General features: G+C 42.3%; 1 protein-coding gene across 8 annotated transcripts in view; it reads left to right on the top strand.

Annotated features, from left to right (window-relative positions):
- Nucleotides 1–27,363, top strand: part of TDRD7 (tudor domain containing 7) — a 106,387-nt gene that overhangs the window by 17,425 nt on the left and 61,599 nt on the right. For all 8 annotated transcript variants that reach the window (XM_073346061.2, XM_073346058.2, XM_073346059.2 and 5 more), the window contains 2 exons: nucleotides 6,240–6,447; nucleotides 23,808–23,893. In XM_073346061.2, coding sequence (XP_073202162.1) covers nucleotides 6,240–6,447; nucleotides 23,808–23,893 — 294 coding nt within the window. The remainder of the gene's footprint in view (nucleotides 1–6,239; nucleotides 6,448–23,807; nucleotides 23,894–27,363) is intronic.

The following is a 27,363-nucleotide window of genomic DNA, read 5'->3' as shown; positions in this document are numbered from 1 at the left end:
CTCCCATGATCACTTCAGTGGAAACTGCTTGGGTACTTGGCATTTCTGAAAAATCAGAAATTTTAAACACTTAGACTCTTAAATCCTCCTTTAGGCACCCACTTTTGAAAGTTTTAGCCATGGAGAACACACTTTCCAGAGTAGAACAATAGGGAGCAAGGAATCATCCTGTGGTTAAGGTAGAGAACTGGGAGAAGATTGAGTTCCATCTACCGTAGACTTTGTATATGACCTTTGCGAAGTCATGTAGTTCCTGTCTGCCTCTGTTTGCCTCTGTTTCCCATCTGTAAAAAGGTGGGTACTCCATTTTTAGCTCAAAAGTTTTGAGGCTTAATTTAATAAATGCATGAGGTACTAACACTACAGTGAACATCATAGAATTGCTAGGAATAAACTGCACTTCAGTTGAGAATTACCATAAGAATCCTCATCTCTCTTTCAGGGACTGTTGTACATTTTTATGGGAGTAGACTAAGGTAGTAACTCAAGCTTATTTTGTCCAGCCTCAGTGTAACATTAATGTAGAAAACTTTACCCTGCCTATTATTCTTCCCAAATACTCCTACCTCAAAATCATCACAAATAGTAAAATGAACATGATTTTTGCTAGTTTAATTCTATTAAGCAAAAACAGGTCGACAAAGAAGCAGATCAATAGGAAGGAACGGAAGCTGCAAGACAGACAAAAAATGAGAATCATGTTAGTTTGTAACATGAGATTCTCTGAAGATATCATCTCTGCAGGATTCTTGCTTCTTACTGTCAAAACTTTCCTACCTCTAAAGGTTTTTGGTCCTTCACAATGGCAGTAAAAAGTTAGACTATGAATCAGGCTCCCTACTAGCCTTCACCTGACCAAGTAGAAACAGTGTCTCATTGTTACTGTTAGCTGTTTCTTGACCACAGTCATGACAAGCAGCTAGCTAGAGACTGCTCTTTGTCTGGCCATTGCTTCAGCTCTTTATCTCCTTATTGCTATATCCTACCTTCCAGTCAGTTCCATTATGGCTGTTGACATATGAGGCTTTTTCCTCTAGCGATTTTATACTGCTTCAGTTCTCAGGCCTGTCTTTGTCGTCTTCTCTCTTGGGGGTTTTTTTTTTAAACCCCTCCATCAGGGACAAAGTTTGGTAGGCACTTCAGTGTTGCTAAGCTCAGCACTAGTTCTGTGTATATTGGTCTGGTGACTCCTACAGCACACGTGGTACCCATTTTCTTTTTATTTTGGGTATGACATTTTAGGAGAAAGGAAGTCTGCTCAGCAGCTTCAAATCTTGTCCACGAGGTAGAACATCACTGAAGACTTGAAAACCACATTTGGTGCCTCGTGTGATTCAGAGGAGACCACAGCATCTAGAGGTGCCAGATGTGCTTGCAGATGCCACACCAAGCAGTGAAGAAACAAGAACTTAATTTGAAGCATTCCACCGAAACCTGCAAATTCAGCATGAGATTGGCTTATTGGCTTTCTAACCATCAGAGAAATGAAGTTCTGGAACAGTTGCCCAGGGGGAGCAGTGAGAGCAAAAAACCTGACTAGTTTCAAGACTCAGCTTGAGATGTTTGTGGAGGGGATGGTATGATGGGAGTACCTACAATGGCACGTGGCTCATCTGCTACTCTTTGTAGCAAATATTTCCAAAGGCTGGAGATGGGATACTATATGGAGAGGGTGTGATGGGTTCCCCGCAGGGGTGCCACCTGGAACTGGGATACCACTGAGCCCTCTGACCCACCAGCCTGGGCTCCCTCTCATACTGTGCTGCTGTGACAAGCTGCAAAGCCCTCCAAGCTTACACTTTCACCAGCATTCATGGAGGTAGGGACACACCCAGCTTCAGTTACATGCAGGCTCTCTAACCACCAGCCTAGGATCCCAAAGCAGTACCGTCCTTCCCCGGTCAAATCTGATGAGTATGTGGGTTTACTACCCAGTCTGCCTCTTCCCTCAGTGTAAAGGGGACCATGCACACTTGTAGTGACCAAGCTGAGATTTTCCTAAGCTGTGAGTCAAACGCACACTGGTTTGGATTAAAACATAAAATAAGTTTATTAACTACAAAAAGATAGATTTTAAGTGATAGCAAACAGATCAAAGCTGATTACCTAGTAAATAAACAAAAAGCAAACTCAGTTTAATATACTAGATTAGATATGGATTAGCAAATTCTCACTCTGAGTGATAAATAGGTTGGCAGATTCTTAAGGTACAAGCTGCCTTTGCTTTGCAGCTTGGGTTTCCCAGGTTTTCATACACAGGCTAGAAGTCCCTTTAGCCTGGGACCATCACTTCCCCCAGTCTAGTCTTTGTTCCTTAGGTGTTTCCAGGTGTGTTGTTGTAGAGAGATTGAGGTCCCATCATGATGTCATTTCCCTCTTTCATATCTTCTTCCCACTTGCTGGAAAGCTCTTTTGCTGTGACCTGGGTCAAACTGTTCCCATTGTGCAGTGCTATCTCTGAGAGGTTTCTATTGTACACAGTTCCTGGGGTAATCCTTGTGCATGTGTGCATTTCCTCAATAAGCGATTAACATTGTTTGGCCTTTTTACTGTTGTATCTGAAAGGCTGCTTGTGGGTGTGTTCAACCTCACAACGTGTTTCAGTAACACATACGTAGCCAAACTTCATAACTTCACATACGATGATAGCACATACGATCCAATGAGATATTAATATCTAGCAGGTCAAGACTTTTAGAATGTTACCTCATAAAGCGTACTTTGTGCAAAACATACCCTAATTATCTGACAGAGGTGAATAAAGGGGTGCCAGGGTGTCTCAGAGGGGTCTGAGTTACTACAGTGAATTCTTTCCCAGATGTCTGGCTAGTGGGTCTCACTGATAATGTGCAAGCTCTAAATGATCTAACTGATATGGGGACAGGAAGGGATTTACCTCCAGGTCAGATTGACAGAGACCCTTGGGTTTTTTGGCTGCCTCTGCAGCATGGGGTTCAGGTCACTTGCTGATTTGAACTAGAGTAAATGGTGGATTCCCGGGAACTTGAAGTCTTTAAATCATGACTGGAGGACTTCAGTAACTTAGCCAGAGGTCAGGGGTCTGTTACAGGAGTGGGTGGGTGAGGTAGAGTGGCCTGTAATGTGCAAGAATTCAGGCTAGATGATCAAGGTAGTCCCCTCTGACCTTGAAGTCTGAGTTTAGGTGCCAAGAAAAGGATAGCAGCTTTTTTTCACTTTTCTCTTGGGACATCCCTCATGCTTTGTATTCTCCAAGAGTGCAAATCCTTTATAGGGGTGTCTTTAGAGACAGGAAAATTGTTTGCCTTGTAACACTGCTTCTCTGAAGCTACCACCTTGTAGAATGCTCTCTTGCCTGTACATATTCCAGCCGTTTGGGGGCTACCTTTTTTGAGGTTTTTCTTGTATCTGAAGCACAACTTTCGGTCTAGCATTGATGAACTTGAGGAGTTTGTTTATTTTTGGAGCTTTCCTTCTAGTCAATTGAAGAAACTGACCGGGATGTTCAGAAGGTGTCAAGCAACAGCTATTAGGGGCCTTGTGTGTGCAAAACATCTTAAGAGTTGGGGGAGTTCTGCCAGCCTTATGCCAAGGAGCTGTCACTCCTGTGAGATGATAGATCTAGAGAAGCAGAATTGCCAGATAAATGATGTTCTTTGAGGTGGCCTCAGCACGCACCTGCTTCCGGGATAGGCATTCCCCGGCCTGGCGAGATCAGAACATTCTAGAGCCGCGTCCGTTGGGCCACACGTTCCTTCCTCGCTCCCCCCCACCACCATGCAGGGTTCCGAAGGTACAAAGGCGGGGGTGGCCCCAACTCTGCAGTTTCTCTCTACCACTGACCGGACCGTGCAGTGAGTTTGGAGCACAGCCCAGTATCCTCAGCGATTCCCTTGTTGTTGTTGTTTTTTTCTTCCTCCTTCTGGGGTATCTTTATTAATTGGTCAGCTTTTTAAATGAAAAGGGATAAGATGCTTTTGTGAGCATCATCTAGATCTGCAAAGATCAGGAGAGTATACATCAGACTTATTAATGGGGGCTGGGAGGATCTTCAGGCATGAGGAGATCTCCTTGCAAAAGTGACTGGTCCCCGAATAGGTGGACTCAAGATCCTTGGTTTGATTGGCGGAGTCTACTGCTTGGCTGAGCTGACTTCTCTGTCTCTCTCTTCATAAGCCTTTTAAATAGGGAACTGTAGTTTGAGAAACTTTTCAAGGCTCTGGTGATTGTCTATACACACCTGCTGCTTCAAGCTGGATGTGTGCTTATTCACTGAGACTGTCTTACTGTTTGTTCGCAAAAAGAAAAGGAGTACTTGTGGCACCTTAGAGACTAACCAATTTATTTGAGCATAAGCTTTCGTGAGCTACATTGCAGGGCTCTGCACAGAATTATTCAGTAGCTTCCTTATTTTTTTCTGGGTAGGCTTACACTTGTGAATTCCAGCCTTTCCAAAGGGAGTATTAAATGATTGTCTTCTACCTGTAATATATTGTTTTGATACTTTTTACCAGTGTAGGAGACAACCTAAATTAGTTCACTTACTTTGTCCCTGGAGCTTGTAGAAGGGAGGAGAAATGTTTAAATTGATGCAGGAGTGCCAGTGATTAGAGGTGCTCCAGATGGAAAATTTTTTGTTGTTCTTTTGCCAGCAGGGAAAATGCTTTAGTTCTTAATTCGTGACATGGAAATACACAGAAGCCATTTTACAGGAAGGAAGTGTTGTTGTGATATTAAATGATCTTTCTGGTAAAATCCAATAGCTTAAATAAATGAATTTATTTGTGTACCGGTATCTGTCAGCTGAACCAAATTAACCTTTAACCTTTTACTATCTCAGTGGTTACTAGTATTTACCTTTCCCAAAAGTGTTTGTGAGTGGGATAAAGATGGTAGGTAGCAGGGAGACATCTGCTAATGATTCATTTGATAAAAGTGAGGCAGATCAAATCTATGGTAGCAACCAACAATTGTGCTTGTGAGTCTAGTATTTGCTTTTCTCCAGCTGCATACATCAGATTGCAGACAGGTTCATGCTGTACAGGAATTCAAAGTTTTCATGACCTGTACACTAGTGGCACTTGATGTATGTATAACTGCTCATTGAGATGAGAGATCTGAGAGATAACGCAGTAATTGGATTTTGAATAGTTATTTGACTATACCTAAATTTTGTTGATGGCAGCAATTTAATAAAAATAAATATGAAGATATAACTTCAAAATACAGTGCAGCGAGCCAGCTTAAACATTCTTTGGCTCTACTGCTAGCAAAATAGTAGCTTATCAGTATAATTGACTTTGTAGCACTTCAGCTAGCAACGCTAAAGTCTAAATACATTTCAGCTTTAAAAGTTTTCTTCCAGTTATTGAAATTGGTGCACAAAGCCTTAACTATATAAAGGTCTTTGGTTTTACTATAATGTATTAAAAAAAAAAGTTGTAGTTTGAGCTTTTTTGCTCCCATACAATGTACAAATGGCTTGAAGCACATCAATTTAAGGTATATACTTTCTTGAGATTCTAACTTGTATTGTAAGTTACTATATATCTTAACTGATGCTGGAATTAATGTTAAATTTCTCCCATACATGTTCCAGCAGTTAGACTGTTTTGAAGTAGAATGACACTTTGAAATGTCTTGGGAATGTTACCCCCCAAAAGCTGACATGGCCTCAAAATAGAGTTAAATGAGAACTTTCATTCAGCAAAAATTACATGCTATCTGGGTAGCATGTAATGTTGTTAAATGGTTTTTTAGAGGAGAGAACCCTTTTTAACAAGGACACAAAGTTTCAAGACCATTTTCGTGAAGCTAGTAGTTATATATCATCTGAGAGAATGGTTTGCTAAAACCTGCTGCTATTAATGCTCAGCTGTGCTGGCTGTAATGATATACAGTAGCTCACATTTGAGAACTTTTTCACAAAAATTTTAGCCTGGAATTGGCTTGTCTTTTCACCCAGAGACTGCACGCCATTTATTGCCCTATAAACCTACCTAATTAATCTTGCTCTGCTGTTGGATGAGGAATATCAGTTATGGTGTTTTGGCTGGATATTGATTGCTCAAAGACTATGCCTAGGAATGAACATTTTAGGTATGAGATTTAAAAGGTTTATTAAAAAATAAGCATCAAAAGCTTAATTTCTCTAGGGATATATTTTTACTATTGTTAAAGTATATGCTTGGGTGAAGGAACCTTTCAAATTGAGATTATAATAGTCTTTTCTGGTTTTTATATATCTGCCCATGTTATAGGAAAGCCAAAAGCAACTTTGAGACAGCCAGGATTAAGGGCTGCACTAGAAGGCAGAAGGCCTACACCCCCCTGGCCAAAAAGCAAAGGAAGTTCTTACGGAATTGTGAAACCCAGCATAGAAACTGTTCAATATGCTTTGCCCCCGGGACCTGGAAGTGGACTATCCAAAGAGGTTCTAATGCAGAGACATGTCACAATGATTAACAGGTCAGTGTTTATAGTGTAATAGTTATAAAATGTGCTGGACAAAAAAACAATTTTGATAAGCTGAAAGTCCTGAATTGTGGACCTTCAGGGAACAGCTGAATTGTCTGAATTGTCCACATTTACGAAACTTATTTTTATTAAAAAATAAAAAGTGTAAATGCAACAATTCTTATCAAGAAGTGGGATTATACCAGAATACTCTTCTGGTATGTGGGGTAATGAAAACACTTTGCCTTTCGTCTCCTCTGTGTCACTATGCCACTATCTTAATATACCATGTTTTGTGTTACAGAGATGAATTATCGCTTGAGGGCGTGTTGCTTGAAATTGCCAAATAATATCCCCCAGACACTTTTAAATTTATGAAAGGATACGGCAAAATCTTGGGCACAACTCAATTCCTGAAAAGATTATTCAAAAAATGTTAGTTAAAAAAAAATACTTATGAAGACTTTCAATCACCTACCACAAGCAAAAAAGTAAATATCAGAAACAACCTGTTTCAGTTCTGAATGGCATTTGTAATGCTGTTGCCGGGAAATCCATGGGTATAATTTAAATATCTTTTACAGGTAGAACACATGCTTGAGTTCAATGTGGTGACTGCTTTCAGTCTCATAAAGGGGCATTGCATAGAGCAGAAATCTCCATTCAGTGCTGGTGAGAGACTGAAAGTGACTGTAAAAAGAAAATGACATGCAGTTCTTTAAGATCTCAATAACTTGCAGTTAAAACTTTCCTCTGTTTACAAGAGAGGATTCCATCTTGCTACCTTCCAGCCTTGCAAAGAGAGTCTGGAATGAGAACCTGGCTTGACAGTTGTTCTGATTAAGCATAATTGGATGTAAAAGATTCTGCAATGGGAACATAGTTAACAATTTTGTTGATGTGTGAGCCAGAAAGGACTCCTGCTCACTTTGGCCTTGAAGTACTATGAAGAATAAAGTTTTATTGTCAAAAAGTAAGCCGCTATTTCCAGGATTATATACAGGATGCAGATTTGTTTTAAGAGTAATATTTAGCGATTTCACATGTAGATCTCACAATGCTCTGCAAAAATGGGAGGGGGGGGTATTATTTACCCCCATTGTATAGTGGGGAAACTGACGCACAATGTCTGTGACTTGCCCAAGGTTACTTAGTGAGCCAGTGGTCTTGTGATCCTCTTCCCTCTGCCAGATGTCTCTTTTCTGACCTGAGCTGTAGCTATGCTTTAATCTATGCATGCTGCTGTGAAAGCATTTAGACTTCAAATGATTATGCTTACTGAAGGTGGCTTTTTTTAATACACACAAGAGTAAAGAGTAGATTGCTTGATTGTATTTTGACATCTTAGGGACAAACATGAAAATGTAGTACTAAGATGAAGACAAGTAATGTTGGTAACTTCATTTGTGGATGTGATGGGTTGGATCACAGAAACCTCCTTGGCACTACCAACTTATGTGCCAAGACTACTTCTGCCCCTGCTTTCCCTTCCCTCCCTGCTTGGGACTTCAGTGCCCTTCCTGGTTTGAGCCAGACCCGCTAGCCTGCTGCAAACCCAGACCCAGGTCTGAACCACATCCCCTAACAGCTGTAGGCTTAAACCTCCCTCTAGCAAAGGGGAAAATTCACAAGTTGAGACAACAAAGGTAAACTAATACGCCTTGCCTGGCGGTTGCTTACAAGTTTGAAATATGAGAGACTTGTTCAGAAAGATTTGGAGAACATGGATTGATGTCCGGTCCCTCTTAGTCCCAAGAGCGAACCATCCGGGGCGGGGGGGGAACTCAACACAAAGCCTCTCCCACCCCAGAAGTATCTTTGGTCCCTATTGGTTCCTTTGGTCAGGTGCCAACCAGGTTACTTGAGCTTCTTAACCCCTTACAGGTAAGGAGGAATTTTAGGCTACCCCTATGGTTATGATAGCCGCCCAGGTATTAATACATACTCTGGATTAATTATAAGTAAAAAGTGACTTTATTAAATCCTAAGAAAGTAGGATTTACCAAACAAAATAAAATAGAACATGCAAGTCTATGTCTAATACAGTAAGAAAACTGAATACAGATAAAAACATCACCCTTAGAGGAATTCAAGTAAGCTTCCTTTTACAGACTAGTCTCCTTCTAGTCTGGGTCCAGCAATCACCCTGTAGTTACTGTCCTTTGTTCCAGTTTCTTTCAGGTATCCTGGATGGTGGAGAGGCTCTCTCTTTAGCGAGCTAAAGATAAAATGGAGGGGTCTCCCATGGGTTTAAATAGACTTTCTCTTGTGGGTGGAGACCCCCTCCTCTCTCCTATGCAAAGTCCAGCTCCAAGATGGAGCTTCTTATGTAGATTGGAGCCTTCCAAGATTCATTGTCCTTTAAGTGTTTCTTGATTGGGCATGTAATTTACACATGCCTTTCTCAAGATGCCGCTCAAATGCTTTACTAAGGCAACTTAGAAATCAAGCAAGTACACAGCCAATATTCATAACTTTGAATACAACAATGACACATGCATACAAATAGGATGAATAGATTCAGTAGAGCATAACCTTTACAGAGATGCATTACATGGCATATGTAGCATAAAACATATTCCAGTTATGTCATATAAACATTCATAAGCATATTTCCATAAAGCCTTATGGGGTGGACATGTACATATTTTTAATTAGTAAAAATTTAACAGATTTTCAGATGTATTGAGGACCCACATCTCCTGTTGAAGTTGGCACCTCTGGAAATCAGGCCATAAATTAGTGTTTGAATTGTAAATGTATATCTCTAATCTCTGTATGGGATGATAACTGATAGCTGTATTTGAAAAATGCATCTATACAAAAATTGCACAATAAACATGTCAGTTTCTCTTCTGTACCTAGAAGTGTGTCTGGGAGGATTGCAAATAAAAATGGGATCGTCTGTCAAGCAGAAATTACAGTATTACACTACTAAATGCTCCATGCTATTGTCAGTAAATACTGATACTCCATGAAAGTGTTTCCCTTGGCATTGCACTGTCAGCATGGAAATACGGATTTTTTAATTATTTTAAATTGAGTATATAACTGAAAAAGTCAACTTTTTGAGTTCTTTCATTCTGGTGTTACAAAACCACCACATGCAATTTACAAAAAGAACAGGAGTACTTGTGGCATCTTAGACTAACAAATTTATTAGAGTATAGGCTTTCGTGGGCTACATACAGCCCACTTCATCAGATGCATAGAATGGAACTTAGTTAGAAAATATATATATATACACAGATAAGTTAGAAGTTACCAAACAGTGAAAGGCTAATTAGTTAAGATGAGCTATTAGCAGCAGGAGAAAAAAAACGTTTGTAGTGATAATCAAGATGGCCCATTTAGACAAGAAGGTGACAAGAAAGTGTGAGGATACTTAACTTTAGGGAAATAGATTCAATATGTGTAATGTCCCAGCCACTCCCAGTCTTTGTTCAAACCCAAGTTAATGGTATCTAGTTTGCATATTAATTCAAGCTCAGCAGTTTCTCATTGGAGTTTGTTTTTGAAGCTTTTCTGTTGCAAAATTGCCACCCTTAAATCTTTTACTGAGTGGCCAGAGAAGTTGAAGTGTTCTCCTACCGGTTTTTGAATGTTATGATTCCTGATATCAGATTTGTGTCCATTTATTCTTTTGCGTAGAGACTGTCCAGTTAGATCAATGTACATGGCAGAGGGGCATTGCTGGCACATGATGGCATATATCACATTGGTAGATGTGCAGGTGAACGAGCCCCTGCTGGTGTGGCTGATGTGATTAGGTCCTATAATGGGGTCACTTGAATAAATATGTGGACAGAGTTGGCATCGGGCTTTGTTGCAAGGATAGGCTCCTGGGTTAGTGTTTTTGTTGTGTGGTGTGTGGTTGCTGGAGAGTATTTGCTTCAGGTTGGTGGGCTGTCTGTAAGCGAGGACTGGTCTGTCTCCCAAGATCTGTGAGTGAGGGAAACATTTTTCAGGATGGGTTGTAAATCTTTGATGATGCACTGGAGAGGTTTTAGTTGAGGGCTGAAGGTGACTGCTAGTGGTGGTCTGTTTTCTTTGTTGAGCCTGTCCTGTAGTAGGTGACTTCTGGGCACTCTTCTGGCTCTGTCAAGCTGTGTTTTTCACTTCAGCAGGTGGGTACTGTAGTTTTAAGAATGCTTGATAGCAGTCTTGTAGGTGTTTGTCTCTGTCTGAGGGATTGGAGCAAATGCGGTTGTATCTTAGAGCTTGGCTGTAGACAATAAATTGTGTGGTGTGTCCTGGATGGAAGCTGGAGGCATGTAGGGAAGTATAGCAGTCCGTAGGTTTCCAGTATAGGGTGGTGTTTATGTGACCATCGCTTATTAGCACAGTAGTGTCCAGGAAATGGACCATTTGTGTGGATTGGTCTAGGTCGAGGTTGATGGTGGGATGGAAATTGTTGAAATCATGGTGGAATTCAAGGGCTTCTTTTCCGTAGGTCCAGATGATGATGTCATCAATGTAGCCCAAGTAGAGTAGGGGTGTTAGGGGACAAGAGCTAAGGAAGCATTGTTCTAAGTCAGCCATGTAATTTACATGTATCCACTACAATTTTGAGAGTCTTCCACTAAACTAGCATGAAGATTGACTTACAGCCCTCTTCATAGGAAACCGTGCTAGTTCATCTTTTGGGGTAACTGTCAGAACACTAGAGACTAGTGGTGTTTCTGCTTGCATTTTGATTTAAACTGGCTCTGAAAGCTGAGAATTCAAATGAACCTTTTTTTAAAGGAAAAGTTAACTATTAAAAGCTGGTATAATTTTAATACAGTACAGTGTCTTTTTGTGGGGGGAGGGTTAGTTTTTAGTGCACTTGAATCCAGTAACTGCATGGCTAGATCTGGATGAATTCAGAGGAGGGTTCTTTTCTGTTTTTGCTGGATTAGCATTACCCATTGGTTTTCAGCTATTCTTTGACTATTTAAAATCCAGCTTGGCTAAAACAACTGCTGCACCATCATTTCTCTTTATGTAACGTTTATTGCTGAACTGGGTCATCAAATGATACAGAGAATGTCCTCGTTCTATCATTGTGGTTGGACTAAGTCTCAGAATAGCTTTGATTACTTTGATAATCCTCAATGTATTATTATGGTTAGTTTTATAACTAAGCATTGACATGAAGCAAAATGAGTTGTATGCTACTTTCCGCTAAGGCATAAATGTTAACAATGCATATCAGTGCGACAGTTTAATTGTATTCACTAAAAATATTTTTCAAAAGACCGAAAACCCACAAGAATGTTATCCATTCAGATTTCATATGCAAGTCATGTGTATCAGTGAATGGAGGAGCAGAGAAACTAACAGCAGTAAATTTCACTCTTCAGAAAATGGGGTCCTATCTAATCCTGATTCTTGCTTTAAGGGCAATGCAGATAGCCTGGTGAGCATGTGTAGGCTTTGCTGGTGTAAAGCACACCCAGAGATTGCCATGTCAGCTGTAACACTTTTGTAGGCAAGACTAGTAGCACCATCTATTAAAGTTGCCTGGTAGATCACATAAGACACTGTTTTCAGCTGCGTATAACTTTTGTCAAACTTGAACCATTAAAATTGAAATTTCCTGTGCTGGGTGTTTGCCTGAGGCAGGGGTTTGTTTTCTTGTTTGGGTTTTTTTGGTGGGTAGTTTTTCAATTTCAACCCAATCAGTTGAGTTGTTTCCAAGAATGTTAGGGAAAAATAAATTGTCTCGTCAGCGTTTAAAATAAATAAAGATGTTTCTTTAGAAGTTCTACACCTTCATGTTCTGGAGGAGGAACTTGAAATTTAGCAGGGGTTTCTCTTTGTGTCAGGGATGTGCCTTTTGTTCCTATAAAAATCTGCCCAATTTTGGCCAAGTTATAAGCCATTGAAAAAATCTGTCTGTGCGTGCTCAGACTTCTTAGAGGTTAGTAGATAAAATCTGATTCATAGGGTCATAGAAGATACGGGTTGGAAGAGACCACAGGAGGTCATCTAGTCCAATCCCCTGCTCAAAGCGGGACCAACACCAACTAAATCATCCCAGCCAGGGCTTTGTCAAGCTTGGCTTTAAAATCCTCTAAGGATGGAGATTCCACCACCTCCCTAGATAACCCGTTCCAGTGCTTTACCACCCTCCTAGTGAAAGTGTTTCCTAATATCCAACCTAAACCTCCCCTACTGCAACTTGAGACCATTGTTTCTTGTTCTGTCATCTGCCACCCCTGAGAACACCCTAGCTCCATCCTCTTTGGAACCTCCCTTCAGGTAGTTGAAGGCTGCTATCACATCCCACCTTACTCTTCTCTTCTACAGACTAAATAACCCCAGTTCCCTCAGCCTCTCATCATTAGTCATGTGCCCCAGCCCCCTAATAATTTTCATTGCCCTCCACTGGACTGTCTCCAATTTCTCCACATCCATTCTGTAGTTGGGGGACCAAAACTGGATGCAGTACTCCAAGTGTGGCCTCACCAGTGCCGAATAGAAGGGAATAATCACTTCTCTCCATCTGCTGGCAATGCTCCTACTAATACAGCCCAATATGCTGTTGGCCTCTTGGCAACGAGGGCACACTGCTGACTCATATCTCATCCACTGTAATCCCCAGGTCCTTTTCTGCAGAGCTGCTGACTAGCCAGTTGGTTCCCAGCCTGTAGCAGTGCATGGGATTCTTCCTTCCTAAATGCAGAGCTCTGCACTTGTCCTTGTTGAACCTCATCAGATTTCTTTTGGCCCAATCCTCTAATTTGTGTAGGTCACTCTGGACCCTATCCCTACCCTCTCGCGTATCTACCTCTCCCCGCAACTTAGTGTCATCTGCAAACTTGCTGAGGGTGTAATTAATCCCATCATCCAGATCATTGATAAGATGTTGAACAAAACCAGTCCCAAGACCAACCCCTGGGGTACTTCACTTGATAGTGGCTGTGTCAGGTTTCCTTCCCCCCTCTGAACTCAAGGGTACAGCTGTGGGGACCCGCATGAAAGACCCCCTAAGCTTATTTCTACCAGCTTAGGTTAAAAACTTCCCCAAATCTTTCCTTGTCCTTGGATGGGTACTGCTGTCACCACCAAGTGAGTTAGACAAAGATTCAGGAAAAGGACCACTTCCTGTTTTCCCAAAATATCCCCCCAAGCCCCTTCACCCCCTTTCCTGGGGAGGCTTGAGAATAATATACCAACCAAATAGGTTAACAAGGTGAGCACAGACCAGCCCATTAGGTTTTTAGTGTCTTACAAACCCATCAGGTTCTTAAAAACAGAACTTTATAATAAAAACAAAATAAAAGAAGCACCTCTGTAAAATCAGGATGGAAGATAATTTTACAGGGTAAACAGATTTAAAACAGAGGATTCCCCTCTAGGCAAAACTTTAAAGTTACCAAAAAAAAAAACAGAAATAAACCTCCCTTTTAGTCTAGGGAAACTTCACAAGCTAAAACAAAAGATAATCTTAATGCATTTCCTTCCTGTATCTTACAATTTGTAATCTTAGGTGCTTAGTTCAGGTATGGCTTTAGGAGATATATTTTTCCCTGCCCTGGTTCCTCGCTGACCCGGAGAGAACACAAAGAAACACAAAGCAAAACCCTTCCCACACAGATTTGAAAGTATCCTCTCCCCTTATTGGTCCTTTTGGTCAGGTGCCAACCAGGTTATTTGAGCTTCTTAACCCTTTGCAGGTAAAGGAGGGATTTTATGGTACCCTTAGCAGTATGTTTATGACGGGCTGCCAACTAGACATCGAGCCATTGATCACTACCTGCTGAGCCCAACAATCTAGCCAGCTTTCTATCCACCTTATAGTCCATTCATACAATCCATACTACTTTAACTTGCTGGCAAGAATATTGTGGGAGGCCATATCAAAAGCTTTGCTAAAGTCAAGATATCACATCTACCGCTTTCCCCGTATACACAGAGCCAGTTATCTCATCATAGAAGGCATTCAGGTTGGTCAGGCATAACTTGCCCTTGGTGAATCCATGTTGACTGTTCCTGACCACCTTCCTCTCGTCCAAGTGCTTCAAAAGGGATTCCTTGAGGACCTGCTCTGTGATTTTGCTGGGGTCTGAAGAGAGGCTGACAGGTCTGTAGTTCCCAAGACTTGGGCGGGGGGGGAGAGGGGGAGAGAGAGACTGGATGGAGAAGGAGACTGAGATGTGGTGGAGATGGGGAGACAACTAGAGGCCAGGACTGGATGGAGGATAGAGAAACTAACTGGATGAGGAGCCAGAAAGGAGAAACTGGGACTGGCTGGACAAAGCATCCGGGAGTGAAAAAGGGTGGGGGGGCTGGGACTTGGAAAGCCTGGAGGAGGAGAAGACAGTGGCTAGGCATGGAGAATGGGTCTGGGACAAGGCAGAGAGGATCATCTTGAGGGGACTGAGTAGAAGGTCTGGGACCATGAGAACACCCAAATCAAAAATATTGAATAGTTACTCATTCAGTGATTGTCCATCCTGTGCATTGAATGAGGCAGGGATCCTATGAGAAAAATAGTATGTGATCATGTAATTAAAGATTGTATCATATTACTTATGCATGAGGGGGCAGAATTAAGGTTGCACAAGCATCCTTGATTTTGACATTTCCTAACTTGGTAAAGTCAAGCACTCATCTTCATGTTCTTTTAACATGATTTTTTGTGTAATTTCATAGGGCTTTTAAAAAAACAGAAATAACAGAAATTCCATCATGTGGCATTATATTGACACCCACATGCTTCATCAGTAGGGTTGAAATCTTCAGGTCCATCACACAGACCTCTCCACTTGAGCTAACTGAGTAACTGAAGGCAGGTACAGTGGAACCCCAGAGTTACGAACACCCTGGGAATGGAGGTTGTTCGTAATTCTGAACAGTCCATAACTCTGAACAAAACTCTGTCCTTTGAAAAGTTTACAGCTGAACGTTGGTTTAATACATCTTTGAAACTTTACTATGCCAAAGAAAAATGCTGCTTTTAACCATCTAATTTAAATGAAACAAGCACAGAAACACCTTGTCAAATCTTTTTTTAAACTTTCCCTTTATTTTTAGTAGTTTACATTTAACACAGTACTGTACTGTATTTGGGTTTTTGTTTTTTTGTTTTGTCTCTGCTGTTGCCTGATTGCTTACTTCCAGTTCCAAATGATGTGTGTGGTGGGCTGGTCAGTTCCTAACTCTGGTGTTTGTAACTCCGAGGTTCTCTTGTAGTAGGATGTCGTCCTCTGTAGATCAGTACTAGTTGGGGATGGGACATTTTGCTAGGGGGTTTCATAGACATTTGCAGGCAGCAGAGGAATGGTGAGATTCAGGAGTCTTGGATTCCATTCCAGGCTCTGGAGAGTAGTGTGCTCTACTGGGCACAGACTTTACTGCCCATGGCTGGCTTCTTGACCTAGTCCCATTCTCCCTGTTTATCCAGTCACCACTCCTTAGGCTTCTCATCCTGATTCCAGTTTTCTTGCCCAGCCAACCCTAGGCTCCCCCATCTGATCCGTCACTCTCCTCTCCTTATCCCCCACCTTCAACCCTTCTCCATTTCCCCACCTCACAGCTCCTTGTCTGAGCTCAGTGTTCTCCTTTCCCTCACTGGCTCCCAGTCCCAGCCTATCCTTCACTGCACCATCCACCTGCCATTACCATCTTCCTCCCTATTCTTAGCCAGGCTTCCCTCCTTCTTCACCTGGTTCCCAGTTTACTCCCGTTCCTAAACTTTTCCTTGCCCCTCTGCATTTAGTCAGGTTGTTTCCTCTTCCATTCTGCCTATGCACCAGCAGGGCAGTCATTGATAGCACACGAAAGAGGTTCCTTGTTCTCAGTTCTGGCGCCCAACTCTGCCGTGGCACAAAGCAGCAACAACAGGGATAGTCTGGCTTCTTTGCCAGCCACCCTGGGCTGGAGCATTCAGTTGCTCTGTGAGTATGGCACATGTGCGACATCATCAGCACTAGGAACTGAGAGAGGCTCAAGCTTGCTGAGTGAGGTCAAATTAGCAGATTTTAACTGCTTATCTCTAAAGTCTCCAAGCATGTGCGAGCTGATTTTTTTTTTTTTTCCAAAGACAGGTAACTTGGCCAAATTTGACTGGATTTCCACAAGAACAGCAAAAGGTACATCCTTGATGTGAAGTCCACCCTCTGCCAAATTTCAGGTCCCTGGTTCAAAGCACTAAGACTCTAAAGCTTTCAAAGAAATGGTCCTAAGAATTTGTTTTAACATGGGCAACCTCATTTTTTGGAAACAGCTGAACGGTTTCTGCTGAGTGTTTTTTTTTTTCTTTTTTTAAACCACCTGAAGTCGAGACCCAGCATGGAAAATTTCAGCTCAAATTGTTTGGCAAAGTTATAAGCAACAGAAGGCAGGATCTTATGGATTCTGGAATCTTATGGAAAGTGTCAGGCAGTCCTAATAGGCATTGCTGTCAGTCTCATGAAAATTAAACATTCTGGATAGGTCCTGTGTGAGTGTGGCATGAGTACCTGAAATCATTTGGATGAAAATAAAACTATTCATGCACCCAGAGCTTTCAAGCCTTTCTCTGCAAGCATGAAGGCTAGAAACTCAAGTTTTTTTAAAAATGAGAATCTCATCTCCTTTAGGTCTGTGCTCTTGTACACCACCTCCCCTGTAAACCTCAAAAAGTTAGCAGAATTAGGAGAATCTCCCTGATTTCTGTAATCATAGACTCATAGGACTGGAAGGGACCTCAAGAGGTCATCTAGTCCAGTCCCCTACACTCATGGCAGGACTAAATATGATCTAGAAGGACCTCAGAGTATTGGTTAATCACAGGACGACTGTGGGCATAGCTACACTCAAAACTTCAAAGTGCTGCCGTGGGAGCACTTTGAAGTGCGAGTGTGGTCGCATGCCAGCGCTGGGAGAGAGCTCTCCCAGCGCTCCTGGCGCTCCGCCTCCACGAGGGGATTAGCTTAGAGCGCTGGAAGCACAGCACTGTCTACACCGGCGCTTTACAGCGCTGTAACTTGCTGCTCTCGGGGGGCTGTTTTCACACCCCTGAGTGAGAAAGTTGCAGCGCTGTAAAGTGCCAGTGTAACCATAGCCTATGAGACCCGTGAAAAAAGCTAATGCGGTCTTGGGATGCATCAGGCGAGGTATTTCCAGTAGGGATAAGGAGGTGTTAGTACCCTTATACAAGGCACCGGTGAGACCTCCCCTGGAATACTGTGTGCAGTTCTGGTCTCCCATGTTTAAGAAGGATGAATCCAAACTGGAACAGGTACAGACGAGGGCTACTAGGATGATCCATGGAATGGGAAACCTGTTTTACGAAAGGAGACTCAAAGAGCTTGGCTTGTTTAGCCTAACCAAAAAAAGGCCAAGGGGAGATATGATTGCTTCTAAATATATCAGAGGGATAAATACCAGGGAGGAAGAGGACTTTTTTAAGCTCAGTACCAATATGGACACAAGAACAAATGGATATAAACTGGCCATCAGGAAGTTTAGACTTGAAATTAGACAGCAGTTTCTAACCATCAGAGGAATGAAGTTCTGGAACAGCCTTCCAAGGGGAGCAGTGGGGGCAAAAGACATATCTGGATTCAAAACTAAGCTTGATAAATTTATGGAGGGGATGGTATGACAGGATAGCCTAATTTTGGCAATTAATTGATCTTTGACTATTAGCGGTAGATATGCCCAATGGCTTCTGATGGGATGTTAGGTGGGGTGGGATCTGAGTTACCACAGAGAATTCTTTCCTGGGTGTCTGGCTGGTGAGTCTTGCCCACATGCTCAGGGTTTAGCTGATGGCCATATTTGGGGTCGGGAAGGAATTTTCCTCCAGGGCAGATTGGCAGAGGCCCTGGGGGTTTTTCACCTTCCTCTGCAGCGGGGGCACGGATCGCTTGCTGGAGGATCTCTGCACCCTGAAGTCTTTAAACCATGATTTGAGGACTTCAGTAGCTCAGACGTAGGTTAGGGGTTTATTATAAGAGTGGGTGGGTGAGATTCTGTGGCCTGCATTGTGCAGGAGGTCAGACGAGATGATCATAATGGTCCCTTCTGACCTTAGTCTGAGTCTAGACCATTCCTGACAGGTGTTTGTCTAATCTGCTTTTAAAAATCTCTGATGATGAAGATTCCACACCCTTCCTAGGCAATTTATTCTAGAGCTTAACCAATCTGGCAGTTAGGAAGTTTTTCCTAATGTCCAACCTAAACCTCCCTTGTGGCAGTTTAAGCCCATTGTTCTTCTTAACCTCTGAGGATAGGACAAGAAGCAATTTTTCTCCTTCCTCCTTGTAACAGTCTTTTATGGACTTGAAAACTGTATCATGTCCCCTCTGTCTTCTCTTTTCCAGACTAAACAAACCCAGTTTTTTTCAATCTTCCCTCATAGGTCATGTTTTCTAGACAGTCAGTCTTTTTTGTTGCTCTTCTCTGGACTTTCTCCAATTTGTCCACATCTTTTCTGAAATGTGGCACTCAGAACTGGACACAATACTCTGGTTGAGGCCTAATCAGCGCGGAGTAGAGCAGGAGAATTACTTTTTTGTGTCTTGTTTACAACACTCCTGCTAATACATCCTAGAATGATATTTGCTTTTTTTACAACAGCATTACTCTGACTCATATTTAGCTTGTGGTCCACCATGACCCCCAAATCCCTTTCTGCAGTACTCCTTCCTAGTCAGTAGTTTCCCATTTTGTATGTGTGCAACTGATTGTTCCTTCCTAAGTGGAGTACTTGCATTTGTCCTTATTGAATTTCATCCTATTTACTTCAGACCATTTCTCCAGTTTGTCCAGATCATTTTCTATCTTATCCTCCAAAGCACTTGCAACCCCTCCCAGCTTAGTATTGTCCACAGACTTTATAAGTGTGCTCTCTATACCCCTGTCTAAATCATTGATGAAGATATTGAACAGAACTGAACCAGAACCAATCCCTGTGGGACCCCACTCGTTATGCCCTTCCAGCATGACTGTAAACCACTGATAACTACTCTCTGGTAACGGTTTTCCAACCAGTTTTTCACCCACCTTATAGTAGCTCGTTATAGGTTGCATTTCCCTAGTTTGTTTATGAGAAGGTCATGTGAGACAGTATCAAAAGCTTTACTAAAGTCAAGACATACCATGTCTACCACTTCTCTCTTCTCCTTCAACCCCCCCACCCCACCCACCAGGCTTGTTACCCTGTCAAAGAAAACTATCAGGTTGGTTTGACGCAATCTGTTCTTGACTGTTACTTAGCACCTTATTATCTTCTGTATGTTTGCAGATTTATTGATTGCTTAATTATTTGCTCCATTATCTTTCCAGGTACAGAAATTAAGCTGACTGGTCTATAATTCCCCAGGTTATCCTTATTTCCCTTTTTATAGATTGGCACTATATTTTCCCTTTTTTAGTCCTAGAATAATAGGGCTGGAAGAGACCTCAGGAGGTCATCTAGTCCAATCCCCTGCTCAAAGCAGGACCAACACCAACTAAATCATCCTAGCCAAGGCTTTGTCAAGCTGGGCCTTAAAAACCTCTAAGGATGTAGATTCTACCGCCTCCCTAAGTAACCCATTCCAGTGCGTTACCACCCTCCTAGTGAAATAGTATTTCCTAATATCCAACCTAGACCACCCCCACGGCACCTTGAAACCATTGCTTCTTGTTCTGTCATCTGCCACTGCTAAGAACAGCTGAGCTCCATCCGCTTTGGAACCCCCCTTCAGGTAGTTGAAGGCTGCTATCAAATCCCCTCTCACTCTTCTCTTCTGCAGACTAAATAACCCCAGTTGCCTCAGCCTCTCCTCGTAAGTCATGTGCCCCAATCCCGTAATCATTTTCGTTGTCCTCCGCTGGACACTCTCCAATTTGTCCACATCCCTTCTGTAGTGGGGGGACCAAAACTGGACGCAGTACTCCAGGTGTGGCCTCACCAGTGCCGAATACAAGGGGAATAATCGCTTCCCTCGATCTGCTGGCAATGCGCCTACTAATACAGCCCAATATACTGTTGGCCTTCTTGGCAACGAGGGCACACTGCTGACTCATACGATGGCAAAGGCAGTCTGAGTTTGAGTTTCCTTTGGGTATTACAGAGCAATTCATGTAGTTTGAGTACCTTTTTAAAAAAAAAGTCAAATACATAACATGGGAACCTAAAATCATTGACGAATGGTGTAAGCAGATATGATGGATCTTTTCACTTGTATTGGAATTGTGAAAACACTGAATTAGGAGTTGTCCCATGAAAAAATATTAAGTGTGAGCAAATAACAAGAATATCACCTCATACTGAAGCATGGTATCTTTATAAAAATGGAAAAGTACACTGTTTTCTGTTTCAGAGGAACAGCCGTGTTAGTCTGTATTCGCAAAAAGAAAAGGAGGACTTGTGGCACCTTAGAGACTAACCAATTTATTTGAGCATGAGCTTTCGTGAGCTACAGCTCACTTCATCAGATGTTTACCGTGGAAACTGCAGCAGACTTTATATACACACAGAAATCATGAAACAATACCTCCTCCCACCCCACTGTCCTGCTGGTAATAGCTTATCTAAAGTGATCAACAGGTGGGCCATTTCCAGCACAAATCCAGGTTTTCTCACCCTCCACCCCCCCACACAAATTCACTCTCCTGCTGGTGCTAGCCCATCCAAAGTGACAACTCTTTACATAATCAAGTCGGGCTATTTCCTGCATAGATCAAGGTTTTCTCACATCCCCCCCACCCCCATACACACACAAACACAGGTTCTTCCTAGGGAGCTGTGCAGGAAATGGTGATTGAGTAGGCTATTTGAGACACACAGCAGTAGATAAATGCTTTACTTAACATCCAAATAAGTCCACTCATTAATACAACCAAACAGCAGAGAAATAGCTTATAAAATGATCATACTTACGCACGCTTAACAGTCATGGAAAACAAAGATAGAAGAAATCAGTTAGTGAAACCCCTCAGAAGACAGCGTACTGACCCAGTTGACGCCAAGCTGGGGACACACCCAATTTCATGGTGGCGTACACAGAGTTATATAACTAATCATATTCATAGCCATACTTGACCATTTCCGTGAACGTAAAACAGCTTGGGCCTTGCCCTTAATCTGTGTGTGGTATTTCGGGTGACTCACACTAACAAAAGCTCTTTGCACCAATTAATTTTGTACTAAATCCTATAAATCAATGCAGTTCTCTTTAACTAGTTGAAAAAACACCTAAAACTTAATTATCCATGTACCTGTTTTTCTGCGGTTAACTTTTTTTGTGTCACAGCATGAGTGCACAGTTCTACAACGCTGGGTTAAACCCTCAGGCCTACTTCAACTCACTCAATCAATATTACCTTTTATACTATAGCAAAACCCAACACACTCTGATTTAAAACTTCCTGCTTGCTTTCCAGCAGATTTCACTCTAATAAGCATTATAATGCTGTCAGCATTATCACATAATTCCTCAGCCAAATACTATACAACAATAGCAGCATAAAGTCAAAGATAAAATGGGGTCATAGGCCAGCCGTATGGAGCACTAGTGACACCTAGTGGTGTACTGCTCCAAATATAGAGCAGAAACTCTCTTGAAATAGGGAAAGAAGATGCATAAATCTACGTAGTCTGAACATGCCAGGGCCTATTCTCTGCATTTATAAACCTTAATGAAAGTATAAGTGGTAAGGGGCCTGTAGCATTAAGAATCAAATTTAATATTAGCTCATTATTGGTGTTTTTATTAATTGCATTGTATTGCTTTTACGGTTTGTAGACTAATTTGGATATTGCTCTGTGATTCCTTTGAACAAGAATTTGCAATTCACCTAAAAGGGATATACACCCCTGCCCGTAACAGGAAGTTTCACCACCCATTGTTTTAGACATAGACATGACTCGGCAGCTCTTTCATAGAGGCCCTATGAAATGCCATGCAAGAGGTAGATGGTTCAAAAGACCTGCTTCCCCACATCCTCTCCAACAGGCTTTGCATCTCAGTCTTCAGTCGCAACATGACATTATTTTTGATGAGAGTTCAAGAGCCGTGAAACACTTAACCCAACACGGGGACTAGAGATATATTATGGGTAGTGGAAAAAATTAGTAAAATGTACATCTTTGTAAGAACACTACATGTTTGTGAGACTGCAGTGTACCAGATAAATGGATGAAGGGCCAAATCCTGAGATGTGTTGAGCACCTGCAGCTTGCTTGGAAGTCGGGATTTGTCCCTAAATCAGTAAGATATTTGAAAAATGATGTATGAGAAATATAACATGATATACCTATGTATATTAGGGCTGTCAAGCGGTTTAAAAAAATTGAGATTTAAAAAATTAATTGCAATTAATCGCAGTTTAATCACAAGTGTTAAACAATATTAGAATACTATTTATTTAAATATTTTTGGGTTTTTCTAAATTTCCAATATTGGGTTAGGGCTGGGCGCTCTGGGCTCCAGCCCCGCATGGGAAGCTGCGGGCTGGAGTTTCAGCCCCCCCGCCACAGATACCTCATGCCCCGAACACAGGTATCCAATTAACGCATTAAAAAAATGTATGCGTTAACTTTGCTTTCAGTTAATTGCAGGCGTTAACTGAGATTAATTGACAGCCCTAATATTAATGTATTATAGTATGTGATTATATAATGAGATGACAATGCGTATGTGTATAGGACAGTTAAAATCAAGAGCTAAAGACTAAAGCCACTTAGGCACCCAAATTACGCAAGTGTGCAACGTTATCGTTTTCGAGTTTGGAAGGAATATCAAGATTCCTGAACTTTTTTTTTTAAATGAGGCAACTAGTTTCTAATACTTCGGATAAACTAGCCATATTTTTTGTCTTGCAGTTGATGTGCATTCTTTACTTAGATGGATATCAAGTGCAAGCATCTTTGGTGTCCCAGAGAGAGTATCCACCTCTGGCCTTGATATTGGTAGTCTGTTGAGCCTTCCTAAGGAGGTATGATTAGCAGAAGCTTGAGAACCTGAGGGAATGCTTTAGGAGAGGTGGTCAGCTTCAGAGTGACATGAAACACTCCCTGCTATAATTAACAGTTGAAACTTGGGCAGCTCCTTCCTTGGTCTCAGTGAATTGAGTTTAGTGAGTTTTCACAATGCGGTTCTTCAAAGAACCGCAATTTTCTGAGTAACTCCCATTCCTCTTCATTTTTTCTGCCTCCAACACATACGTTTTATTTCTAGTAATAGTGAATTCCCTTATCTCTTGCTGTATGAGCTTGACAACCATGAGTGGTTCTACCTCCAAGCAGAACTCCTAATCCATCTTCTGAATGAGACTGCTACTTTAATCCTAATTTTGAACAAAAAGATAACTATAAATAAATGACTCTTGTGATATTGTTTTTGTGAGTAGATGTAGTACTGATTAGACTGGAAATAGAATTAAAGATGTTTCCTTTGATCTTCTAGGCCTGAAAAAAGATTAACTCTTCCACCACGTTTTCAGAAAGAACTTCAAGTGCATCTGTCCAGAAGCTCTTCAGTGGATTCAAATGGTATGTGGGTTTTCCACTTTGGATTAGGCGTGTATTCATAACCTGAACCATGTTTATAGCCTTGTATTGTCTTATGTACAAAACAATTTTAACAGTGAAAGACTGATAAAAGCCAATATACCCACCCAGGATATTTTCTGAGGAAGCCTGCTTAATTGGTAATGTAATTATAAACTAATTAAACATAAAAAGAGCTATTCTGAATTAAACCAATGGTCCGTCTAGCCCAGTATCTAGAGTGACCAGACAGCAAATGTGAAAAATCACTTGAAGAAGTGGAGGTTAGTAACTGTAACTGGAGGGTCTTTGAGATGTATGGTCCCAGTCTATATTGCACACGTGGGTATGCATGCGTGCCATGCGCCCAAGTCTGGAAATTTTTCAGAGCAGTGTCCGTTGGCCTGCACACGTGCAGTAGCTTTCCTTGCGCACTGACAAAGGATATATGAGGCAGTGCGGGTCGACGCTTCTGCAGTTCCACCTCTTATTGCATATCCAACAGGATTCAAGGAAGATGTGATGGAGGGCAGGTAGTGGAATACGGATAGGGACCATACATCTCAAAGAGCTTCCATTTACAGTGACTAACCTCCAGTTCTCAATCTTAACTGTTTAAGATGCATAATTTCTTGGAAATACTTCAACATCCCATTCAATATGAAGCAAACAGGACTGTATTCTTCTGTGTGTGTAATAACAATGTTTCTAGTCAGTGTTACCTTAAGTGACGCTATGCTTAGATTTGTATACTTGATAATACTCAAATATTAATAGTTGGCTTGTGTTCTTCCTACCTGTCTCAAGATAATTGTACCATCTAAGAACATAAAAATGGTTCTACTGGGTCAGACCACTGGTCCATCTACCCAGTATCCTGTTCTCTGGCAGCAGCCAATGCCAGGTGATTCAGAGGGAGTGAACTGAACAAGCAATCATTGAATGAATCATAGACTATCTGGGTTGGAAGGGACCTAAGGAGGTCATCTAGTCCAACCCCCTGCTCAAAGCAGGACCAAGCCCCAACTAAATCATCCCAGCCAGGGCTTTGTCAAGCCTGACGTTAAAAACTTCCAAGGAAGGAGATTCCACCACTTTCCTAGGTAACGCATTCCAGTGCTTCACCACCCTCCTAGTGAAAAAGGTTTTCCTAATATCCAACCTAAACCTTCCCCCCCGCCCCCGCAACTTGAGACTGTTACTCCTCGTTCTGTCATCCACTACCACTGTGAACAGTCTAGATCCATCCTCTTTGGAACTCCCTTTCAGATAGTTGAAAGCAGCTATCAAATCCTCCCTCATTCTTCTCTTCTGCAGACTAAACAATCCCAGTTCCCTCAGCGTCTCCTCATAAGTCATGTGTTCCAGTCCCCTAATAATTTTTGTTGCCCTCCGCTGGATGTTTTCCAATTTTTTCGCATCCGTCTTGTAGTGTGGGGCCCAAAACTGGACATGGTACTCCAGATGAGGCCTCACCAATGTCGAATAGAGGGGAACGATCACGTCCCTCGATCTGCTGGCAATGCCCCTACTTATACATCCCAAAATGCCATTGGTCTTGGCAACAAGGGCACTCTGTTGACTCATATCCAGCTTCTCATCCACTATAACCCCTAGGTCCTTTTCTGCAGAACTGCTGCCTAGCCATTTGGTCCCTAGTCTGTAGAGGTGCATGGGATTCTTGCATCCTAACTGCACTTGTCCTTGTTGAACCTCATCAGATTTCTTTTGGCCCAATCCTCTAATTTGTCTAGGTCCCTCTGTATCCTATCCCTACTCTCCAGCGTATCTATCTCTCCTCCCAGTTTAGTGTCATCTGCAAACTTGCTGAGGGTGCAATCCACGCCATCCTCCAGATCATTAATGAAGATACTGAACAAAATCGGCCCGAGGACCAACCCTTGGGGCGCTCCACTTGATACCGGCTGCCAACTAGACATGGAGCCATTGATCACTACCCATTGAGCCCGACAATCTAGCCAGCTTTCTGTCCACCTTATCATCCGTTCATCCAGCCCATACTTTAACTTGCTGGCAAGAATACTGTGAGAGACTGTGTCAAAAGCTTTGCTAAAGTCAAAGAACAACACATCCACTGCTTTCATCCACAGAGCTGGTTATCTCGTCATAGAAGGCAATTAGATTAGTCAGGCATGACTTGCCCTTGGTGAATCCATGACTGTTCCTGATCACTTTCCTTTCCTCTAAGTGCTTCAGAATTGATTCCTTGAGGACCTGCTCCATGATTTTTCCAGGGACTGAGGTGAGGCTGACTGGCCTGTAGTTCCCAGGATCCTCCTTCTTCCCTTTTTTAAAGATGGGCACTACATTAGCCTTTTTCCAGTCATCCGGGACCTCCCCCGATCACCATGAGTTTTCAAAGATAACGGCCAATGGTTCTGCAATCACATCCGCCAACTCCTTTAGCACCCTCGGATCCAGCGCATCTGGCCCCATGGGCTTGTGCTCGTCCAGCTTTTCTAAATAGTCCCGAACCACTTCTTTCTCCACAGAGGGCTGGTCACCTCCTCCCCATGCTGTGCTGCCCAGTGCAGTAGTCTGGGAGCTGACCTTGTTCGTGAAGACAGAGGCAAACAAGCATTGAGTACATTAGCTTTTTCCACATCCTCTGTCACTAGGTTGCCTCCCTCATTCAGTAAGGGGCCCCCACTTTCCTTGACTTTCTTCTTGTTGCCAACATACCTGAAGAAACCCTTCTTGTTACTCTTAACATCTCTTGCTAGCTGCAACTCCAGATGTGATTTGGCTTTCCTGATTTCACTCCTGCAAGCCCGAGCAATATTTTTATACTCCTCCCTGGTCATTTGTCCAATCTTCCACTTCTTTTAAGCTGCTTTTTTGTGTTTAAGATCAGCAAGGATTTCACTGCTAAGCCAAGCTGGTCACCTGCCACATTTACTATTCTTTCTACACATCGGGATAGTTTGTCCCTGTAACCTCAATAAAGGATTCTTTAAAATACAGCCAGCTCTCCTGGACTCCTTTCCCCCTCATGTTGTTCTTTTGTCCACTCCCTGCTTCTAGGGAACAGAGGCTAGAGACGCTCAGAACGTGGCCATCTTGGCTAATAGCCACTGATGTATCTATCCTGCATTAACTTATCTAATTCTTTTTTTAACACAGTTAGTTTTTGCCTTCAGAACATCCCCTGGCAACAAGGTCCACAGGTTGACTGTGCGTTGTGTGAAGAAGTACTACTACTTCAAGTGATGGTCCCCATGTGTCTTCCCACACGTGTGTGTGCATGCGCGCCATGCTCCTGAGTCTGGAAGTGTTCCTTAACAATGTCCATTGACTTGCACGCGCATAGTACATCTCCTCGTGCTTCCCACAGGGGCATAAGAGGTAGTGTGGGTCTTCACCCCTCCAGTTCCCTTTTACTGCTGCATGGCCTGAGTTGGAACCCCCTTTTTCCTTTGCGTTCTTAGTCTGCTGAGAGTTGCTCTTTTTTG

This window comes from Lepidochelys kempii, chromosome 5, assembly GCF_965140285.1.
Source record: "Lepidochelys kempii isolate rLepKem1 chromosome 5, rLepKem1.hap1, whole genome shotgun sequence".
Classification (NCBI taxonomy): Eukaryota; Metazoa; Chordata; order Testudines; family Cheloniidae; genus Lepidochelys; species Lepidochelys kempii.
This window is presented reverse-complemented; position numbering and strand designations above follow the sequence as displayed.